General features: G+C 40.6%; 1 protein-coding gene across 1 annotated transcript; it reads right to left on the reverse strand.

Annotated features, from left to right (window-relative positions):
- Positions 1–31: 31 nt before the first annotated feature.
- Positions 32–16,355, reverse strand: Hmgcs2 (3-hydroxy-3-methylglutaryl-CoA synthase 2 (mitochondrial); the record flags this gene model as incomplete). Its single annotated transcript, XM_005389089.2, is given in 9 exon segments — positions 32–1,029; positions 4,172–4,283; positions 5,398–5,523; positions 6,086–6,192; positions 8,015–8,185; positions 11,035–11,200; positions 12,886–13,050; positions 13,826–13,951; positions 15,901–16,355. Coding segments are annotated over 8 exon segments (1,423 nt in total), but the record flags the coding sequence as incomplete, so codon positions are not given.
- Between the last annotated feature and the right edge of the window lie 541 nt (positions 16,356–16,896).

Consider the following 16,896-nt stretch of genomic DNA (forward strand, 5'->3'; position numbering starts at 1 on the left):
TCAGCTACAAAAATGAAGATTGTGATTGTAATAGCTTTCTCACTGTGATTTTAATGTGATATAATATTAATAGATACTGGTTTTTTAAGTATTTTAAAATCTGGTACATTAAGGGCCTAGGCTTTATTACACAGATTTCTTATGTTTTGCAATACAACTAAATTTTAAACCATTTACATAGAGTCAAGGGAGGTTTAAAACCTGAAAAGCCCATATTTTTCATGTGAAGGCATTGTCTTGATCTATTGTACATTGTAAGCAAATCATTAATTTTTTAATTTGTCATGTGAGGCACATGGTTTTCTGCTCATTTGCTTTTTTGGTATTTTAATCATTGATTAGTATTAAATGCATTTTTAAGATTTTGGGACAAAGTAAGAGATACACAAGAAAGTTTTTGTGAAGTATATACATTTATAGGTTTTAGACACATGTTTGTAATGAGGTTATTTAGTCAAAACATTGTAGTTTTAATTTTGAATTTTGAGAACTCTTTGAATATTTGTTTTTGGTGTGGAAATAAGTGCAATAAGAATTATATACATGTAATTGTTATATTAGTGTAAATCTGAATAGATCAAGACATTAATTCTTTACAAATATCCTACTGGAGACTAGTTTAAGGAAATCTATGTCATTATCAAGTTGACAAGGGGTGGACTGTGATTGTCATTTTGAGTGGGAACACCCAGCTAAATTGAGTCAGCATGGTTCTGGGTGTGGAAAACCCACTTTAAGGAGAATTGTTGTCAGAACAGTATAAAAAGAATCGGCATGAAGGATTTCAGCTGATCTTTGGAGAAGCTTCATTGCACCTGCTTTTCTTCAGAGGAGTTTTCGGCTATTATTCCTTGAAGGCTTTGGCTGTATTCTTTCTTCAGGGGAGCTTCACTCCTCATCTTCAGGGCCAGTGTTTATGGGGGCTACTGGGTAGGGTCAAATACATTTACCAGCCAAGGGCAGTATTTTAAACATGATCCATGGGCAGAGGCTGTGCTAGTGCTCTTCCACAAGAACTGCTCTGTGGATCTGTAGAACATAAAGAAACAAGGAAAAGATTCGATCATGAGTCTCACTGCTAACTGGGACTCCAGCACCTGCTCCTTGCCCAAGGTTTGGCTATGCATACCGAGGTCTGGTGCATTCCCACTCCCCTCCCAGCTCCAAGCCTGGACTTCAGAGAGGCTTGGTATCCGATGTTATAGGAGCCAAAGCTGGGGTGGGCAAGGTCCACATCATCTACTCCGCTCTGCCTGTGATGGGACAGTAGACAGCTGGGGCACTGAAGAGACTTAAGGAGCTCCACAGAGCATTGCATAGATGTCAAGCTTTTGTTCCAGCTATAGTCGCATTGCTATAGGTTTACTGCTCATGTGACTACCAGCCAGAGAAAAGTGTAAGAGCCCTAGTTTTCTCAGTAGACACATGATTTTTTTCAGGGAAGGGGACTGATTTGGAGATTTTCCTTTGATTTTATTTATTTTTTATTTTTAAAAGGTATATATACATCTTTAAACTTTTTCTTTTTTAATTTTTTTTTTTTACTGGTACATGTTTGCAGTATATAAGTGATCATATTCATTATGGGGAGTTGGTAGGTATATGTTATAGCTTATGTCTAGATATCCCCCCCAAAGCCTTATGCATTAATAGGTGGGGCTTTTTCAGAGGTGGCTGAATCTAGAGCATGTCATGGTGGGATCAAGGATGTGTGATTACTAAATTAGCCTGCTGATTAGTTCTGGGTAGGACTAAGGGCGCCTCAGAGAGACTTTGAAGGCTGTGTAAAGGAACCTGGGTATGATTGCTATTTCCCCTAAGGGGCAGGTAGCCTGGATAAAAATATAAAGGGCAGAATGAGAACTAGTGGGTCACTTGTTGCTTATTGCTTGAAGTTTGCTGCCTTGCTGATGTCTGCATTCTGCCTGCCATGAACTGTTTCTCCTCTGGGATGCCCTCTGCCATGCCACCCTGCCTTGGAGCCAGCCAGCTATGAATTGAAAACTCTACAAATTGTCAGCTACATAAATCTTTCTTCCTTTTACTTTGAGTGTCAGGTGTTTTGTCTCATCAATGAGAAAAACTAAGACAATAGGCCTAACACATTTTAATTCTTTTTACATCCTCCCCACTACTTCCTTCCATGTCTTAGTCCTCTTCCCATTTGCAAAACTTCTCTCTCTTTCCTAATATCCATGAGATTCTCCTTTGAAAAACTCCAGTTCTTCTATTTGTCTGTCTGTCTGTCTGTCTGTCTTTCCCATTACTGAACTTAACTGGATAAATTTAGCCTTCTGTTTGCCACTGACTTGCCCCTAAGGACCATATTTCCAACAACTTCCCTGGCAGTACCATAATCTTATAAATCTGCTATAGACCTTGCCCTCAACTTCATCGTACAGCCCTGGCCTAGTAGCTCCATATGTACCTTTCCTTGTCCCTAACAGCTCAGCAACAGCTCATGAGCATCTCCTCAGGGACACTGAGCAATTGAGAACATTCCATTGGCTGCAGGGAAACTCCTGCACCCATCCTCCTGTGATGGGCACCCATCCTCCTGTGAGGCTTGACTGAATCTTTCCTTATCCATGAATGTTATAGCTTGTGTTAGATGTCCCCCAGTGACTCCTGCAGTCATAGGTGGGGCTTTTTCAGAAGTGCCTGGATCTAGATTGTGTGTGTGATGCTGAGATTGATTCATGGTGCAGTGCTAGGTTCAAGGGTACTAGGCTCAAGGGGGTGAGCACTAGCTGGCCTAAGTATCCTAGATAAGATGTAAAGGATAGTAAAGGGCTGTGGTTAGCCTTTACTTGTTTTGCTACTTTCTGCATGCGTGAACTGTTTCTCCTCTGCAATACCTATCTGCCATGCTGCCCTGCCTTGGAGCCAGCTGATTATGGACCAAAGCCTCTACAAACAGTGAGCTAAATAAGCCTTTCCTCCTTTAACTTTGAGTTTGTTGGGTACAGTGAACCCTGTAGTTGTGACCAGCCTGACACACAAACAACTTGGGTTATGACTGGAATTTTAGTTTTAACTTATGAACAAAATCTCGAGTTATGACCTGAATGCCAATGCTTGTGGTCTCAGGTACAGATTTAACCCTTAAAGAGTTCTGGAACATCCTTTCCTATAAGCGGTTAATTGAAGGATCCTGGGCCAATATCCCTCTAAGGACACTGAGATCTGCCTGTGGACAGGAGAGAGACTTTGAAGGCCGTGTAAAGGAACCTGAGCCTTCAACTGACAACTTGAGTTACAACCAACCCTTGGGAATGAATTGAGTTTGTAAGTCCAGGGTCCATTCTGTTTTGTCTCAGCAACAAGGAAAGCAACTAAAACAATGAACTTCTTTTTCTCCCCTGCTCCATGCCTTGCCCTTGGCACACCTTTTTAGTCTTCCCCCTTAGCTTCCCATAGGAAATCAAAAGTTAAAGCTTGAGTGGGAATTACACTGACAGATTTGTGTTACAAAAGAAATTACTTCTCACTCTTTTCTGCTTATTTATTTGGTGGATACACTGAAACAGGTATTTGCGTTCAGGAGTGAAAAGACCACCATTTTTAATACTTGATTTTTCTTAAAAAATACCTTAAAGAATTCTTCTATTCATTCTCACTGCAGTACTCTTTCATTAAACTCTGTTCTCTTCTTACACTCATCCCCGCCATACTAGCAAGCCTCGCTGCTTCTCCTCAGAAGGAACGGTTATTACATGGCCCCCTAACCCAGCGCTCCCTCCAGACAAGCTTTCTGGGTCTAAAAAACTCATGACCACCCTCCTTCCTCACAACTGTTCCTAACAGTTGGATGCTCTTCATCTTTGTCACTCCCTTTGGAGCAGTAACTTGTGCAGGTTCAGTTTTGCTGCCTGCTTCCCCCTCAGTCAAGCTTCTAGGGGAGCCCTTAAGCAGATCAGATAAACAAGTCTGACTCTTTTTCCCACCTTTAAAATTTCAGGATATGATCATCTCCCGGCTTTTGCCTTTCCAAGGCAGTGAAGAGAGCCCCAGGCCTTTTTTCTGTCCTTGCATATAAATACCCTCTCCCAATCATTTTGGAAGCTGTGGACTCTCAGACCTACTTACAGTGTCAGAATTGAATCTGTTACCTAGAGGAAGACCTAGATTTAAGCCATCCAAGGGATTAACCCTGGATGCTCTCACTCACCAGTTTTAGATGGGACGCCGGGCATACTTTCGGCGATGCATCTCATCCACTCGCTCGAGGTACCAAGTACCCGGAAAAAGGTTGTTTGTGTCACCAGGTGGTGAGAAGTTTGCTGTGCAATGAAGAAAAAGGATAATATTCACAAAAAGCTACAGGGGTTTGGGGAAGAGAAAACAGCAATAGAAATTCTTACAGATTCATGGTGAAGCTGCCCTGGCAGTGCTGCCAGGCCCTGCAAGGCCTCCTTCAGTGAACCAGATAGAACACTGCACCCGCACAAAAAGCAGAGAAGCAGCCATCTTGGATCTGGCACTAAAGCCTGGCTTATTAAAGTTTATTATAGAAGTAACATTTTCCTGTAGGAAACAGTCCCTTCATCCACTGAACTCTTCCCACATCCTATTGCCTGTGTGCTTGTGTTGCGGTATACCTCAGAACTTACTTTTGACTAATACATTTCCTTCTTTGTCTTAACATCTTTGGCTCTGATTTACTGCAGCACTGTAGTGTTTTGAACATTAATATTCATCCCAGAGGTCCTATTTTTTACTCTTACTATTTGTCTTTGCTCTAACATCTGTTCCTAATGAGATCAGCCATCTGAGTCATCTGAAATATTCCCAATTCCATTTATTCTTTCTCTGCTTCAAACTACTCTGCAAATCATCTGGTCTCTCCATCCTCACTTTGGCTTTTGTTTATTTTTCATTTGTTACTTTTTGAGAGTGATTGTTTTTATGTTTGGCAGAGAAAGAGGGCAGTTAGGAGGGGAGGAGACAGTAATATTCATTGGTAACTTATTTAAGTACATTTATTTACTTCATCTCTTTGGAAATCCTGTCATGTTAGTATTTTAGAAATGAGATGATGAAAAGTTTAATGTTTTTGGTAAGTAACACCACTCATTTAGATTTAGATCTTAAGCTTTGAAGTTTGGGTTTTTGCAACATTTGCACAGAGATTTCAAATACTGTACTTCCAGATTCCAGGGGACAACATTGTCCACCGGGAAGCTCCATGCTGCCTACTGTGTCTTTCCTACTCTGCCTTCTGCTTCCTTACCCAGCTCTTGCACCCTCTCACAAGAGATTTTCTCCCACTCCTTTGTTGTAAATGTTTTGATGCACTACATCCTAAATTCCTGATAAACCCCTGATTCCTAGCTACTGACATGGAATCTGAAAGGAATTGCTTCTTTTCTCTTCAATTTCTGCCCTTTTTCTTACCCTTGTGGTAGAATTGCTCTCTTTGGTTCATTACTTCTGTGAATTCTTCAGGAGACATACGCTTCCGGGAGGCCAGACGTTTTGGCAGGTCTGACACACTAGACACCAACTTCTCCAGTGGGGACCCTGGGAAGCAAAAGCAAGGTGTTAAACCTTTCTTACTGCATTATTACTGCTGCCATCAGAGAGCCAGCGTCTGTGGCAGATTGCACGCCAGGGGGAAGTGTTCTGCATGTGGTTTCAAATACAAAGTCATGATAGTCAAACATCAGTGTTAGCAAACACAGAGACAGGCATTTATTTAGTAAGATGTATCCCATATAGTGTTTAGAAATGTTTCTCCAACCACATCAATCATAAAATAATCAACACTTACTGGATATCTCAACTCCATCAACTTCTCTTTAAGCAGGTGTAAATAAACCACTTATCTCTTGCCTAGACTATATCTAGGCTATATCTAAGTGGTTTCCTCATATCCACCTTTGTTTCTTTTAAAGCTAATTTCTAAGCAGTAGCCAAGGATGGACTTTAACTACATATGTTAGACAGATCACTACTTTAACCCCTGCAGTGATTTTCTTTGCTTTTCCTTACAACATGGCGGCCTCTGCACTGGCAAGGCAGAAGATGGTTTCTTGCATCAATGAATCTTGTCAGGAAGTCCTGATAGAAAGATGAAACTCACCAGGAGAAGCATTCTGGGACACTCGAAATGAAAACAAACTTGCTGCTAGGCCAGAGCCATAGGAGAAGGCGCCAATCCTGGAGCCAGCCAAGTCCTGAGCAGAGTGACTGTATGGAAAGAAACCAAAACCAAAACCACATCGGCATTATATTCTCTACGGGAAATAAAGTACCCACATGTTACCCTACACTTGTTCCTGTCCACCTCCTGAGACTTGCAATGTGCTTCAACTGCTCTACACCAAGAGGAGTTTTGGGTGGACCCTGAGGCCAAACCCAAGAATGGGAGACCTTGCCCAAAGGAAGTGCCAAAGTCCAGAATATATAAGGTACAAGGAGCACAACAGAATTTGGGTATAAAGGGAGCTCTTTTCCACTCCAGGGACAGGATGGGTTCAGTGACTGTGTGTCCTCATGGAGGCTCATGCCCAGGCTCACAGGCTGCCTAGCAATCATTCAGCCTTTTGATCACCACCCCCTATTAGCAATAATTTGGTCAAGTTCACCCATGAGTATTTTTTCTTGTATACATTATTTCTGTAAACCCCACAAAACAGAAAGTCAATAAAAATAACAGCTAACCTGCTGAGCACTACATATTTTCAGACACTCAATGCTCATAAATACGTGGAAAGCAGGAATTGTTATACACATTTTACAGGTGGAAAAAGTGAGGCACAAACAGGTCATTTATTTTTGCTTATTCATTTGTTTGTTTTGTATTTGAAACAGGGTCTTGATGTTGCCCAAGCAACTCCTGGGCTTAAAATATCCTTTTCTCTGCCTCTCAAGTAGCTGGGACTATAGGAACATTTCACTCCACCTAGCTCAGGCTAAATTTTTTCAAGGTCAAAGCTAATAGTAAATAGAGATCAATCTAGGATGTGAACTCTAAGGCTACACTTTTTTCTTTTCCTCTTCTTCCTTCCTCCATTACTCCCTCCCTCACTTCTCCCCTCCCTCCCTTCCCTCCTTCCCTCCTTCCTTGCCCTCCTCTCCTTCCCTCCCTCTCTTCCTCCTTCCTTTCTTCCTTTCTTCCTTCCCTCCTTCCCTCCCTCCCTTCCTCCTTCCTTCCTTCCTTTCTTCCTTCCCTCCTTCCTTTCCCTCCTTCCCTCCTTCCTTTCCCTCCTCTCCTTCTCTCCATCCCTTTCTCCTTTTTTCCTTCCTTTCTTCCTTCCCTCCTTCTCTCCCTCCCTTCCCTCCTTCCCTCCTTCCTTTCCCTCCTCTCCTTCCCTCCCTTCCTTCCTCCTTCCTTCCCTCCTTCCTTTCTTCCTTCCCTCCCTCCCTTCCTCCTTCCTTTCTTCTTTCCTTCCTTCCTCCCTTCCATCCTTCCTTCCTTCCTTCCTTCTTACCTTCCTTTCCTTCTTCCTTCCCTCCCTCTTTCCCTACTTCCTTTCTTCTTTTATGGTAGCACTGGGGATTGAACCCAGGGCTTTCCCACTGAACTACACCTCCAGTCTTTTTTTATGTTTTACTGTGAGATAGGATTTCAGTAAGATGCCCCAGCTGGACATGAGCTTGCAATCTTCTTGTCTCAGCTTCCCAAAGTCCACACAGGTGCCAGCACACCTGACTAAGCTAGACTTTCTTAGCCACCATGTTCTATTAAGTGCAGAAATTTTAAACAGATGAAATAAAAATACACACACAAGTTCTACTATTTTTGTGCTGCACCCAGGTAGATCTTACACATCCCAGACTGTACTTGGCTTTGGAGGCCACTGTTTGATACAGATGGTAAATCTGCCTGTGCATACACTTTGAAACATGTTCTTTTCATTTTCCTCCTTTATTCCTTCCCTTTCCCCCTCCTCTCTCCCTTATCTCATTCTTTCTTTTAGAAATGTGACTCGCAAGAGGAACCAAACTTGGTTGGGCTCTCAGAGCAGTGGAATGGGAGGGTAGGAGGGGAGTCAGATGCAGGACTCACTGTGCCAGAAGTGAGGCCAGACAGCCATACAGGGATGAGGTGTACATGTTCCCGTTGTGTGTAGAGAGGTAGAGGGAGGCCCTGGTCTTCTTGTTAAACATTTCTAGAGAGGCTTTCAGCAGGGCTTTGTCCACATCCTTGTTGGTATAGGTTTCTTCCAGCTTTAGGTTCCTGTGAGGCAGCCAGAAGTGGCCAGGTGGGAAGGAAGGGAACAAGGGGGAAAGGAACAGCTTCTGAAGACAAGGCTTTGGGACACATATTTTCAGTATTTATTTAATCTTTTGGGTTTTTTTGGAAAAGGGTCTCACTATGTAGTGCTGACTGGCCTTGAACTCACTATGTAGCTCGGACTGGCCATCAACTCAGCAGTCCTCCTTCTTTGGCCTCCCAAGTGCTGGGATTACAGGCATGTGCCACAATACCTGGACTACAATATTTTTGGTTTTGGTAAAATATTTTTATATTCTAAAAAAATCAAAATTTCATAATCAAATAATAAGACAATAGCACTAGTTATTACACTGTATCTTTATCTTCAAAGTAGTTACTTCAAGTACAAAACATAAACTAAAAAGTTCTGACAAAAAAGAAACAAATACATAATAATACAATTCTTTCTTTTCAATGAACTAAGGTAAACTAGTAACATAAATAAAACCAGTTAGCATATATATTGAAATATTTTAAATCGATGGAATTTGTAGTTTGGGGATATATTTAGATTTTTTCCTATTTCCTAATTATCTCTCTTTTATTTTTATCCTTCATTTGCATGTTTCCTATAAGAGAAATCATGCATTATTTGAGCTCATGTGTCTGACTTGTTTATTATGCTCTCGAGTCTACAAACCTTCAAGTGTATCTTTCTTTATGGCAGTATAATATTCCATTGTGTATAAATAACACGTTTTCTTTACTCATTCATCTGTTGATGGTCATATACCCTGTTTCTAAGACCTAGCTATTATAAATTGTACTGCTATAAACATGGGTGTGCATGTATCCCTGTAATATGATGATTTTAATTTTTTAAGGAAGATACCTACAAGCTGGATAACTGGGTCAAATGGAATTCCTATTTTTAGTTTTTTTTAGTGAATTTCCACACTGATTTCCATAATAGTTTCCTAGTTTACATTCCTACCAACAGCATGGAAGGGCTTCTTTCCCCACATCCTCGCCAACATTATTATTAGTAGTATCTCAGTGTAGTTTTATTTTTCATTTCTCTGATGACCAATGATATTGAGAATTTTTCATGTATTTATTTGGCCTATAATATTTAAAAATACAGAAATGCACAGAGAAAAACATGCCATCAATTGTCCTGCCATTCAGAGATAACAGGCTCTATGTTCCTTGTGGAACCCATACCTACACAGTCTATTAGCAAATCAGAAATAAAGTCACACTAGGCATTCTCTTTAACATATCTTCCCCAGCCTTTGGTTTAAAGCAGGATCTCATCACCTACCCCTGACCAGCCTCTAACTCATAATCCTACCTCAGCTTCCCAAGTGCTGGGATTACATGGGTGAACCAGCACACCAGGTTTAGCATGCTTTCTTAACTCAGACTATGTATACCTAGCAAACACTCATAAGGTTTATTCACTTATTTTATATGTATTTCTCTAAATATCCTCTCCATGTAGAAAGATAAGGGAAGGAAATATCTCCAAAACAGCCTTGTGTTGTATCATTTTTCTCAATTTTCCAAAGAAACAGAATCATATATAATATACATAACACATTATATATTATATATCCATGATATTATTTAATAATAACTCTTATGAATATTCTGTTGTTTGGAGCTGAGGATTGAACTTAGGGCATTATTCACGCTAATCACACTAAACCACACCCCAAACCCTTATAACATTATTTTTAAAGGTTGCAAGATGATTCATAATAAGATGTATCATATTTTTACCAATCCCTCTACTTCTGTTCATCACTAGTTAAAATATTATAGTGAAGAGTTAAGTGTTCTTTCAAACACGTGAAATTAATAAACCAAAATATATGCCCATCTTTAAGGCTTTTGCTTCACGTTCCCATTGCTCCTCAAAATATTTGTATCAATTTACACATTCACTATTGCCCTTTTCCCCATAGCCTCATCAGTTCTAGGCATTCAAAACTTTAAAAAATAAGAAAGAACAATGATAACTTGCTTACTTTTTTAACTAATGAGTTTGCACATTTTCATTTGAGATATATACTTTCCTTCTTTGAGGTATTTAGTTATTAGTGATAAGCTCCTGTTTATTCAAGACATTGGCTATTATCTCTTGTATAGTTATACCTTTTCTGTTGATGGGGGTGTCTTATAAGCAGAGTTTGTGCTAACTTTCATGTGCTAGTCTCAGGATTAGTAGTAGTAATTAGTGGTAGAGGAAGATAAGATGTTAGTACTCCAAAATTTGAAATAAACAGATAACAAGAAGAATAGGAAAGATTTCCTTCTCCATGAGAACTCTATATTCTTTCTAAATATCTTGGAGCAGTATACCAACAAACAGCCTCCTCACTGTTTGATGTGTCTGAAGATGAGCAACATTATGTTCATTTTACAGATAGGATAAATTGAGGCTCCCAAACATTAAGGAAAAGACAGGTGAGAATGTGAACCAGTGCTCACCAAGTAGCTACTCTGTACTGCATTTGCTTCTGTGTGTCTGTGTCTGTGTAGACTGTGAGATCTTCTAGGCCAGGATCGCAGGGTACATATATTTCAGTACACCATGAGTTTATAGTATGATTCTCTCTTGCTTTTTATACTTACTTGACCCAGAGGTGCAGGTAAACTCCCTCTCATGCTCCTCTGGGAGGACACATGGAAGGCCCCGTACAGATTGGGCCCATCTCACTCCTCCATATCAGGACTGGCATCTTTCAGTTGAATTGGGGGGTTACTTGCTCTGCACAGGAGTGCTGGTAATCCAGACTCAGGGTGTAAGTTGCTTCCTTGTTTACCCCTCAAGAGTCTCAAGGCTCCACATAAAGAGGACTTACCTGAAGGCCTCCAGTCCCTTATATGAGGTATTCTGTGTGTCATTGCTGGATGACAGGAAGTCGCTGAGCATCAGGCGAGCCAGAGATTTCTGAACCATCTTGCAAAAGGGTGTGTGAAAGATCATATACTGTATATCATCAAGCGTGAAAGGCCGATCGATGCCATCTGGAAAGGAAGTGTGAAGGCAAGGAGGTGGCATGATGGTAAACCACACTGACCTACCCTCTGAGTTTTAAGCATGCCAAGGGACCCTAGGCCTCTCAGAGAACTAGTTCCTACCTCCAGCAAATACACGTAAGGGTTGCGCATTCATCATTCATGAGTTTACTGAGTATCATCTATGTACAGGAAAAGAAACACCTGTGTATCTATTACTGCCAACTTCTATGAGAGATATCATGTCTGTTATGGTTCATATCTGGATGTCTCCCCAAGTCTCATGTGATCTCAGGTAGGGGTTTGGGAGGTGACTGGATTATGGGAGTCTATAACTAATTGTGTTGTTAGGAGATGAAGCCTAATCGGCTGAGGTGGTCACTGGGGAGCATCACCTGGAAGGGCTTATCTCCTTCCGCAGCTCTGTCTTTCATTCTGTGCTTACCAATCACCGTGAGCTGAGCAGCTTTTCCTCTACCATGCTCCTCTGCATACCTTCATGCCCAGGAGCCAGTGGACTATGTGCTGATACCTCTACAAATTATATACCTTTTCTCCAAAAACATACCTTTCCTCCTTTATGGGTGTTCGGTATTGTGTCCCAGCAACAAGAAAGTGACTAAGACAATCTCCAAATTAACCTTGTGCTGTATCACTTTCTCATTTTTCCAGAGAAGAAATAGAGTCTCCAAAATATTGAATTGAGTCAGATATTCAGGGTCATGTAATTTAAAAAACTTTAAGGTGTGCCTGTACCCTGCAGTCTGCCTCTTACTTTGAGGAGGAAGGTAATTAAACTTCTGTCCTTAGGAAAGTTTATAATTTAGTGCTGTTACTCAAAGAAGCATCCATACAGACTCTGTAAGCAAGTAAGAAGCAAACTTCAAATGGCGGGAGAATTCAGAAGAGATGAGAGTGGTGGGCCAATAGCAAATTTACAGTGAATGAGCAGAGGCAGAGAGTCCTGAGCTGACTCCTCAGCAATTTGGGTCAGCTCTGGCAGGCCCTGCCCCACCCACGACAGTTGAAAAAGGCCACTCCAGAGTTCCCACAATCTGATGCTCCAGCACATGTCCTTTCTCACAACCAAATTCTGCCTTTTGCTGATGCCCATCTAAACCAAAATGGCTAACCTGGTAGGGATATTTTAAATGGCATTTCTGTGTATTATAAAAATAATATTTTTTTCTTTTTTCTGGTTATGAAAGTGGCATCTATTTTGTAACAAGGGAATTCAGAAACTAAATGTGAAAATAAGATCAAACTCTAACACCACTAGCTAGAGAAAATTATATACTTCAGTATTCAGAAAACATACATAAGACTCTCAATATCGGTCAAAAAACCCAAGAGTCAAACTGTGCCTGACTTAAACAGAAACAAGTACAACCTCAGTGAGATGTGATCACTCTGCCTCAAAAGAGTGCCGCCCCAGGTAGGGACACCTACAAGTTTCACACTGGTGGCTTTGACCCTGCATTGTTAATTTATTTATTTAACTCATATTATAGGCAATTTTATACTTGAATTTAAATGAAATTGAAATAGATTTTAGCATCAACCTAGGGAAGAGTATGACAAAGGGATAGGAAATAATTTTCTTGATATCATTTTCAAAGAAGTAGAAATACATCATTTCTTAATCTTGTGGCCATGTAAATAGAGCCCCACCATTTGCCCTCCAAATCCTATACCTTGCTTCCATTGATTCTGGATTTTTCGGCGGTATGATGCATAGCATCTGTCCAAGGCCCTTAAGTAACACTGGATGGAGAGCTTGCCATCCACCAAAGGGTACTCTGAAGCCAAATTTGGTTTGTAGAAGTCATAGGCATTCTCCATGTGGGTTCCTCTAAGTCCTGGAAAAGCACACAGAGGGTATCAGGGACACTAGAATGCAACTTCCTTACAGCAGAAGGGCTGGGAGAGCTAGGTAAAGGGCTTCTGGTTTTTGCCTGTCTCCTATACCCAAACCAGAGCCTACTCCTCACTTCTCACCTATTTGAAAGAACTCAATATATTGTTAGGATTACCTAACTGCAGCTTATACTTCCCTTTCCACACTTGTAGGGGTTTAGCAAAATCTGGAATAGAAGCAGAAATTTTCAAGAGAAAGATTAACTTTATACTAGGTTTATTTCAGCTTCAATTGCCAGTTTATTTCCCTTAGTTTCCTCTTTGTATCTGTACTACTTATTGCATGTAGAATCATTCCAATAAGGAACCCTCACTAAATCCCTCTCTCCTCCTGACCTACCCTCTGCTCAACAGGACACACTTTAGGAGGCAAATGATAGCATCCTCAAATCCAGACTATGCTGTTTGGTACACTATGCTGCTTGGTTTGGTTTGGTTTGGTTTGGTTTGGTTTGGTTGGGTTGGGTTGGGTTGGGTTTTGAGACAGGTTTTGGTAAGTATTCCAGGCTGGACTAGAACTCACTGTGTAGTGCAGGGTGGCCTGGATACATGACAATCTTCCTGCCTCAGCTACCCAAGTGCTGGGACTACAACTGTGTACCACTGAACCTGGTTTGGTTTGTTTGCTTGTTTGTTTGTTTAGTAGGCAACTTGGGATTCAGATCTATATGTCTGGTTATGCTGTGCACACCCTTTTGATGGTGGTTTACTACAAACCTTGCTCCAGGGCTAATGGGGCGTTAGGCCCAATCAGCATGGCCACAGCTCCAGCACCACCCGTGGGGCGTGCATTACCATTGGGGTACACTGCAATGTCTCCACAGACTACCAGTGCATAGCGACCTGCAAAGACAGACAGGAAATCATTGTCCTCACTGCCAAATCTAGAGAGGCACAATTTTAGTACTGGGAGTAGAGTGGTGAATGAAATAAATAATCCTAGTCCTGTGCAGCTTGCACTCTAGTGATACTCAAACGAATTTGAAATGTGAAGTATCCTCACATTCCCAGTTATACAATATTCATTTACTCTGAATTTAATTTCCAAATTCAATAAAAACTTGTTAGTTGGAACTTGTTTTTGCTGATCACCTTGTAGCACTCCATGATCTGGAATAACTTCCAAACAAAGGAAGGTGGAGGAATAAGGAGGGAAACATTTAAAATAGGAGCCAGATGCTATTTGTCCACAGACAATTCTTAAAACAGTGCTATGCGTAGCACACATCTACATTCATGGATGCATGAAAAAAGAATGATGTAAATATTATATGTGGTGGTACAGGATGATCTCTAAGTGATCAGAGATGAAGAATTATATGTACAGAGCTTAAAATTAAATAGATACGTGTACACTTGGAGGCACATGGATACTGTTAATGTTAATACTAGGAAGGGGTAACGGGGTGTGAAAGGGAGACTTTTTCTTCATTTTACATCATTTACTGTATGTATATGTTTTTATTCCTAACTATAAACTTCAACAACTTTCATTTTTAAAAAGACAATAAAACATGGAGGCTTTCGGTCAGTCCCATACCTTCCTTTCCTCACACTGTGCCATCTTCTCTGAGATGAATCAGAGCTCCCAGTGATTTCCTCTACCTGAGGGCCCCAGATGGATACTGACTAGGTTAGAAGCAGAGATCTCATCCACACTAGCTTCTTCTGCTCTGTAGGTGTGTAGTTTAGGTGCTCAGGCTCAAGCTTATGTATGTTTTGTTTTACTTTACACAATAAAAAGCCCACATTTTAATAATTTGTTTTTTTTTTATTTTAGACCAAGAACCAAGCACACAGAAAGCATGTCATGTGAAGAAACATATTAATTTACAGGCTTTGTCTTTTGGAATATACAGCTACTCACAGAATCTACTCTTTTAAAGCAACATACTTACAACTAACACTGATCCCAAGAACAGGCTCTCTGGCGTCTGGTTAAGGCTGGTAGATGTCCCTTGACCTTCATTTCTACTCTAACTAAACATTTGGTTGAACAAATTGGTAGTGGTATTAGTGATGGGGATTACTAAAAATAATACAAATGCCAAGTAGGAGAAGCACTATAAAGACAGATTTGATGACACTGAGACTGGAACATCCCAAATTAAAGGGATCACTTAACAGTGAAAACTATGTAAAGCAATTAAGCCCAGGTTTTCTGGTCCCAGAGGCTGAACACTAAACCACCACACCAGGGACAGCCCCATGTATAAGACAAATTAGAACAATGAATGAGTTTATAGAGCTCACTGTCTAGCTGTGTGTCCAGAGATAAACTATTAGAGATCTCTTGGCCTCTTTTTAAAACAAATATTATATTAGGAAATCTCTAAGGTCTCTGCAACATTGAACTTTATGATTAATTTTATAAGTAATGTTTACTATGGTTTCCATGCTTTTCAGCCCTAGGTACCTCCCACCCTGCCCTGTATTGAGGATAGAACCCAGGAGAACTCTATCACTGAGATACCTTCTTAGCCCTTTTTAATTTTTATTTTGAGATAGGGTCTCATTAAGTTTCCCAGGTTTGGTTCAAATTTGCCACCTTCCTTCTAAATCTCCGAGGTAGCTGAGATTAAATATGTGCACTTAGAATTGAATTTAGTAAATGTAGCATTCATCAACATCCATATTACTATCTTTTATATCCTATGGATTATTTTATTTAATCATTTTGACAGCCCCATGGAACAGAAAGACAAAATCCTGGTAAACTGAAAAGCAAAACTTTTAGGACTCAGCCTCTGACCCAAGCTCCTTTCTTGCATAATGTCCCTGGCAGCACGTACCATCCCAGTAGCTGGACTCCATCCAGTTGGCAGCATTGAAGAGGGAGGCAGTGCCACCATAGCACGCATTGGTGGTATCTATTCCCTCAATATCAGTGTTGCCTGAATCCTGGAAGAGTTCCATGAGCACTGTTTTGACAGCTTTGGATTTGTCGATGATGGTCTCAGTGCCCACTTCCAGTCGACCCACAGAGTCCCATGGGAGCTGTGTGCGCTCCATCAGTCGTTGCACTACAGTCAGGCACAGGGAGTTGATGTCCTCCTGCACTGAGCAGAAGCCCATTTGGGTCTGCCCCAAGCCCACTGTATACTTCCCTGCTTCCACATTGTTGTACTTCTCCAGGTCAGTTTGGTCGACATATTGGGCTGGGAAGTAGACCTCCAGTTCAAGGATGCCCACATCTTTTGGCCAAGTATCTGTTTTGGCCAGGGGGGCAGCAGAGACCATAGAAAACCTGTGATAATGAGAACAATCATAATCTTATTAATTGTCTGTAGTTAGTTTCCTCAAAAAAGAGTAATGCTGCAATCATTGAATTGATGTTTTAATATATTTTGAAGCTATGTTCTGACATGAATAAAAATTTAGCATTGTTATATCTTTCAGTTGAATTGTATCCTTCCATCCTTATATTCCTATCATAAAGTCTGGTTTTCCTTTTCTTTTTTTTTTTTTTTTTTTGCCAGGAATTGAACTCACAACCTCATGCTGGCCTGGCAGGTTCTTGTGCCACTGAGCTACATCCCCAGCCTTTCTTTTCCCTTAGCTACACAGAGTTTGTTGTTGTGTTGTCACTGAATGTATGGTAATCCTGTCCTTTTATGCTTTCAACTTACCAGAGTCTTTTTTATTTTTGTCCTTTTATGCTCTCAGCCTCTCAGTCATTATACAACATGTGATTCTTGTAAACTGAATATAGTTGAGTCATTTAATAAAAGTCTTTAACAAGTTTTACAAGTGTTTCAATTGAATAATCCATTTATATTTTTTGTAAT

The sequence above is a fragment of the Chinchilla lanigera genome, unplaced genomic scaffold, assembly GCF_000276665.1.
Source record: "Chinchilla lanigera isolate Chin_1 unplaced genomic scaffold, ChiLan1.0 scaffold00034, whole genome shotgun sequence".
In the NCBI taxonomy this organism is placed as follows: domain Eukaryota; kingdom Metazoa; phylum Chordata; class Mammalia; order Rodentia; family Chinchillidae; genus Chinchilla; species Chinchilla lanigera.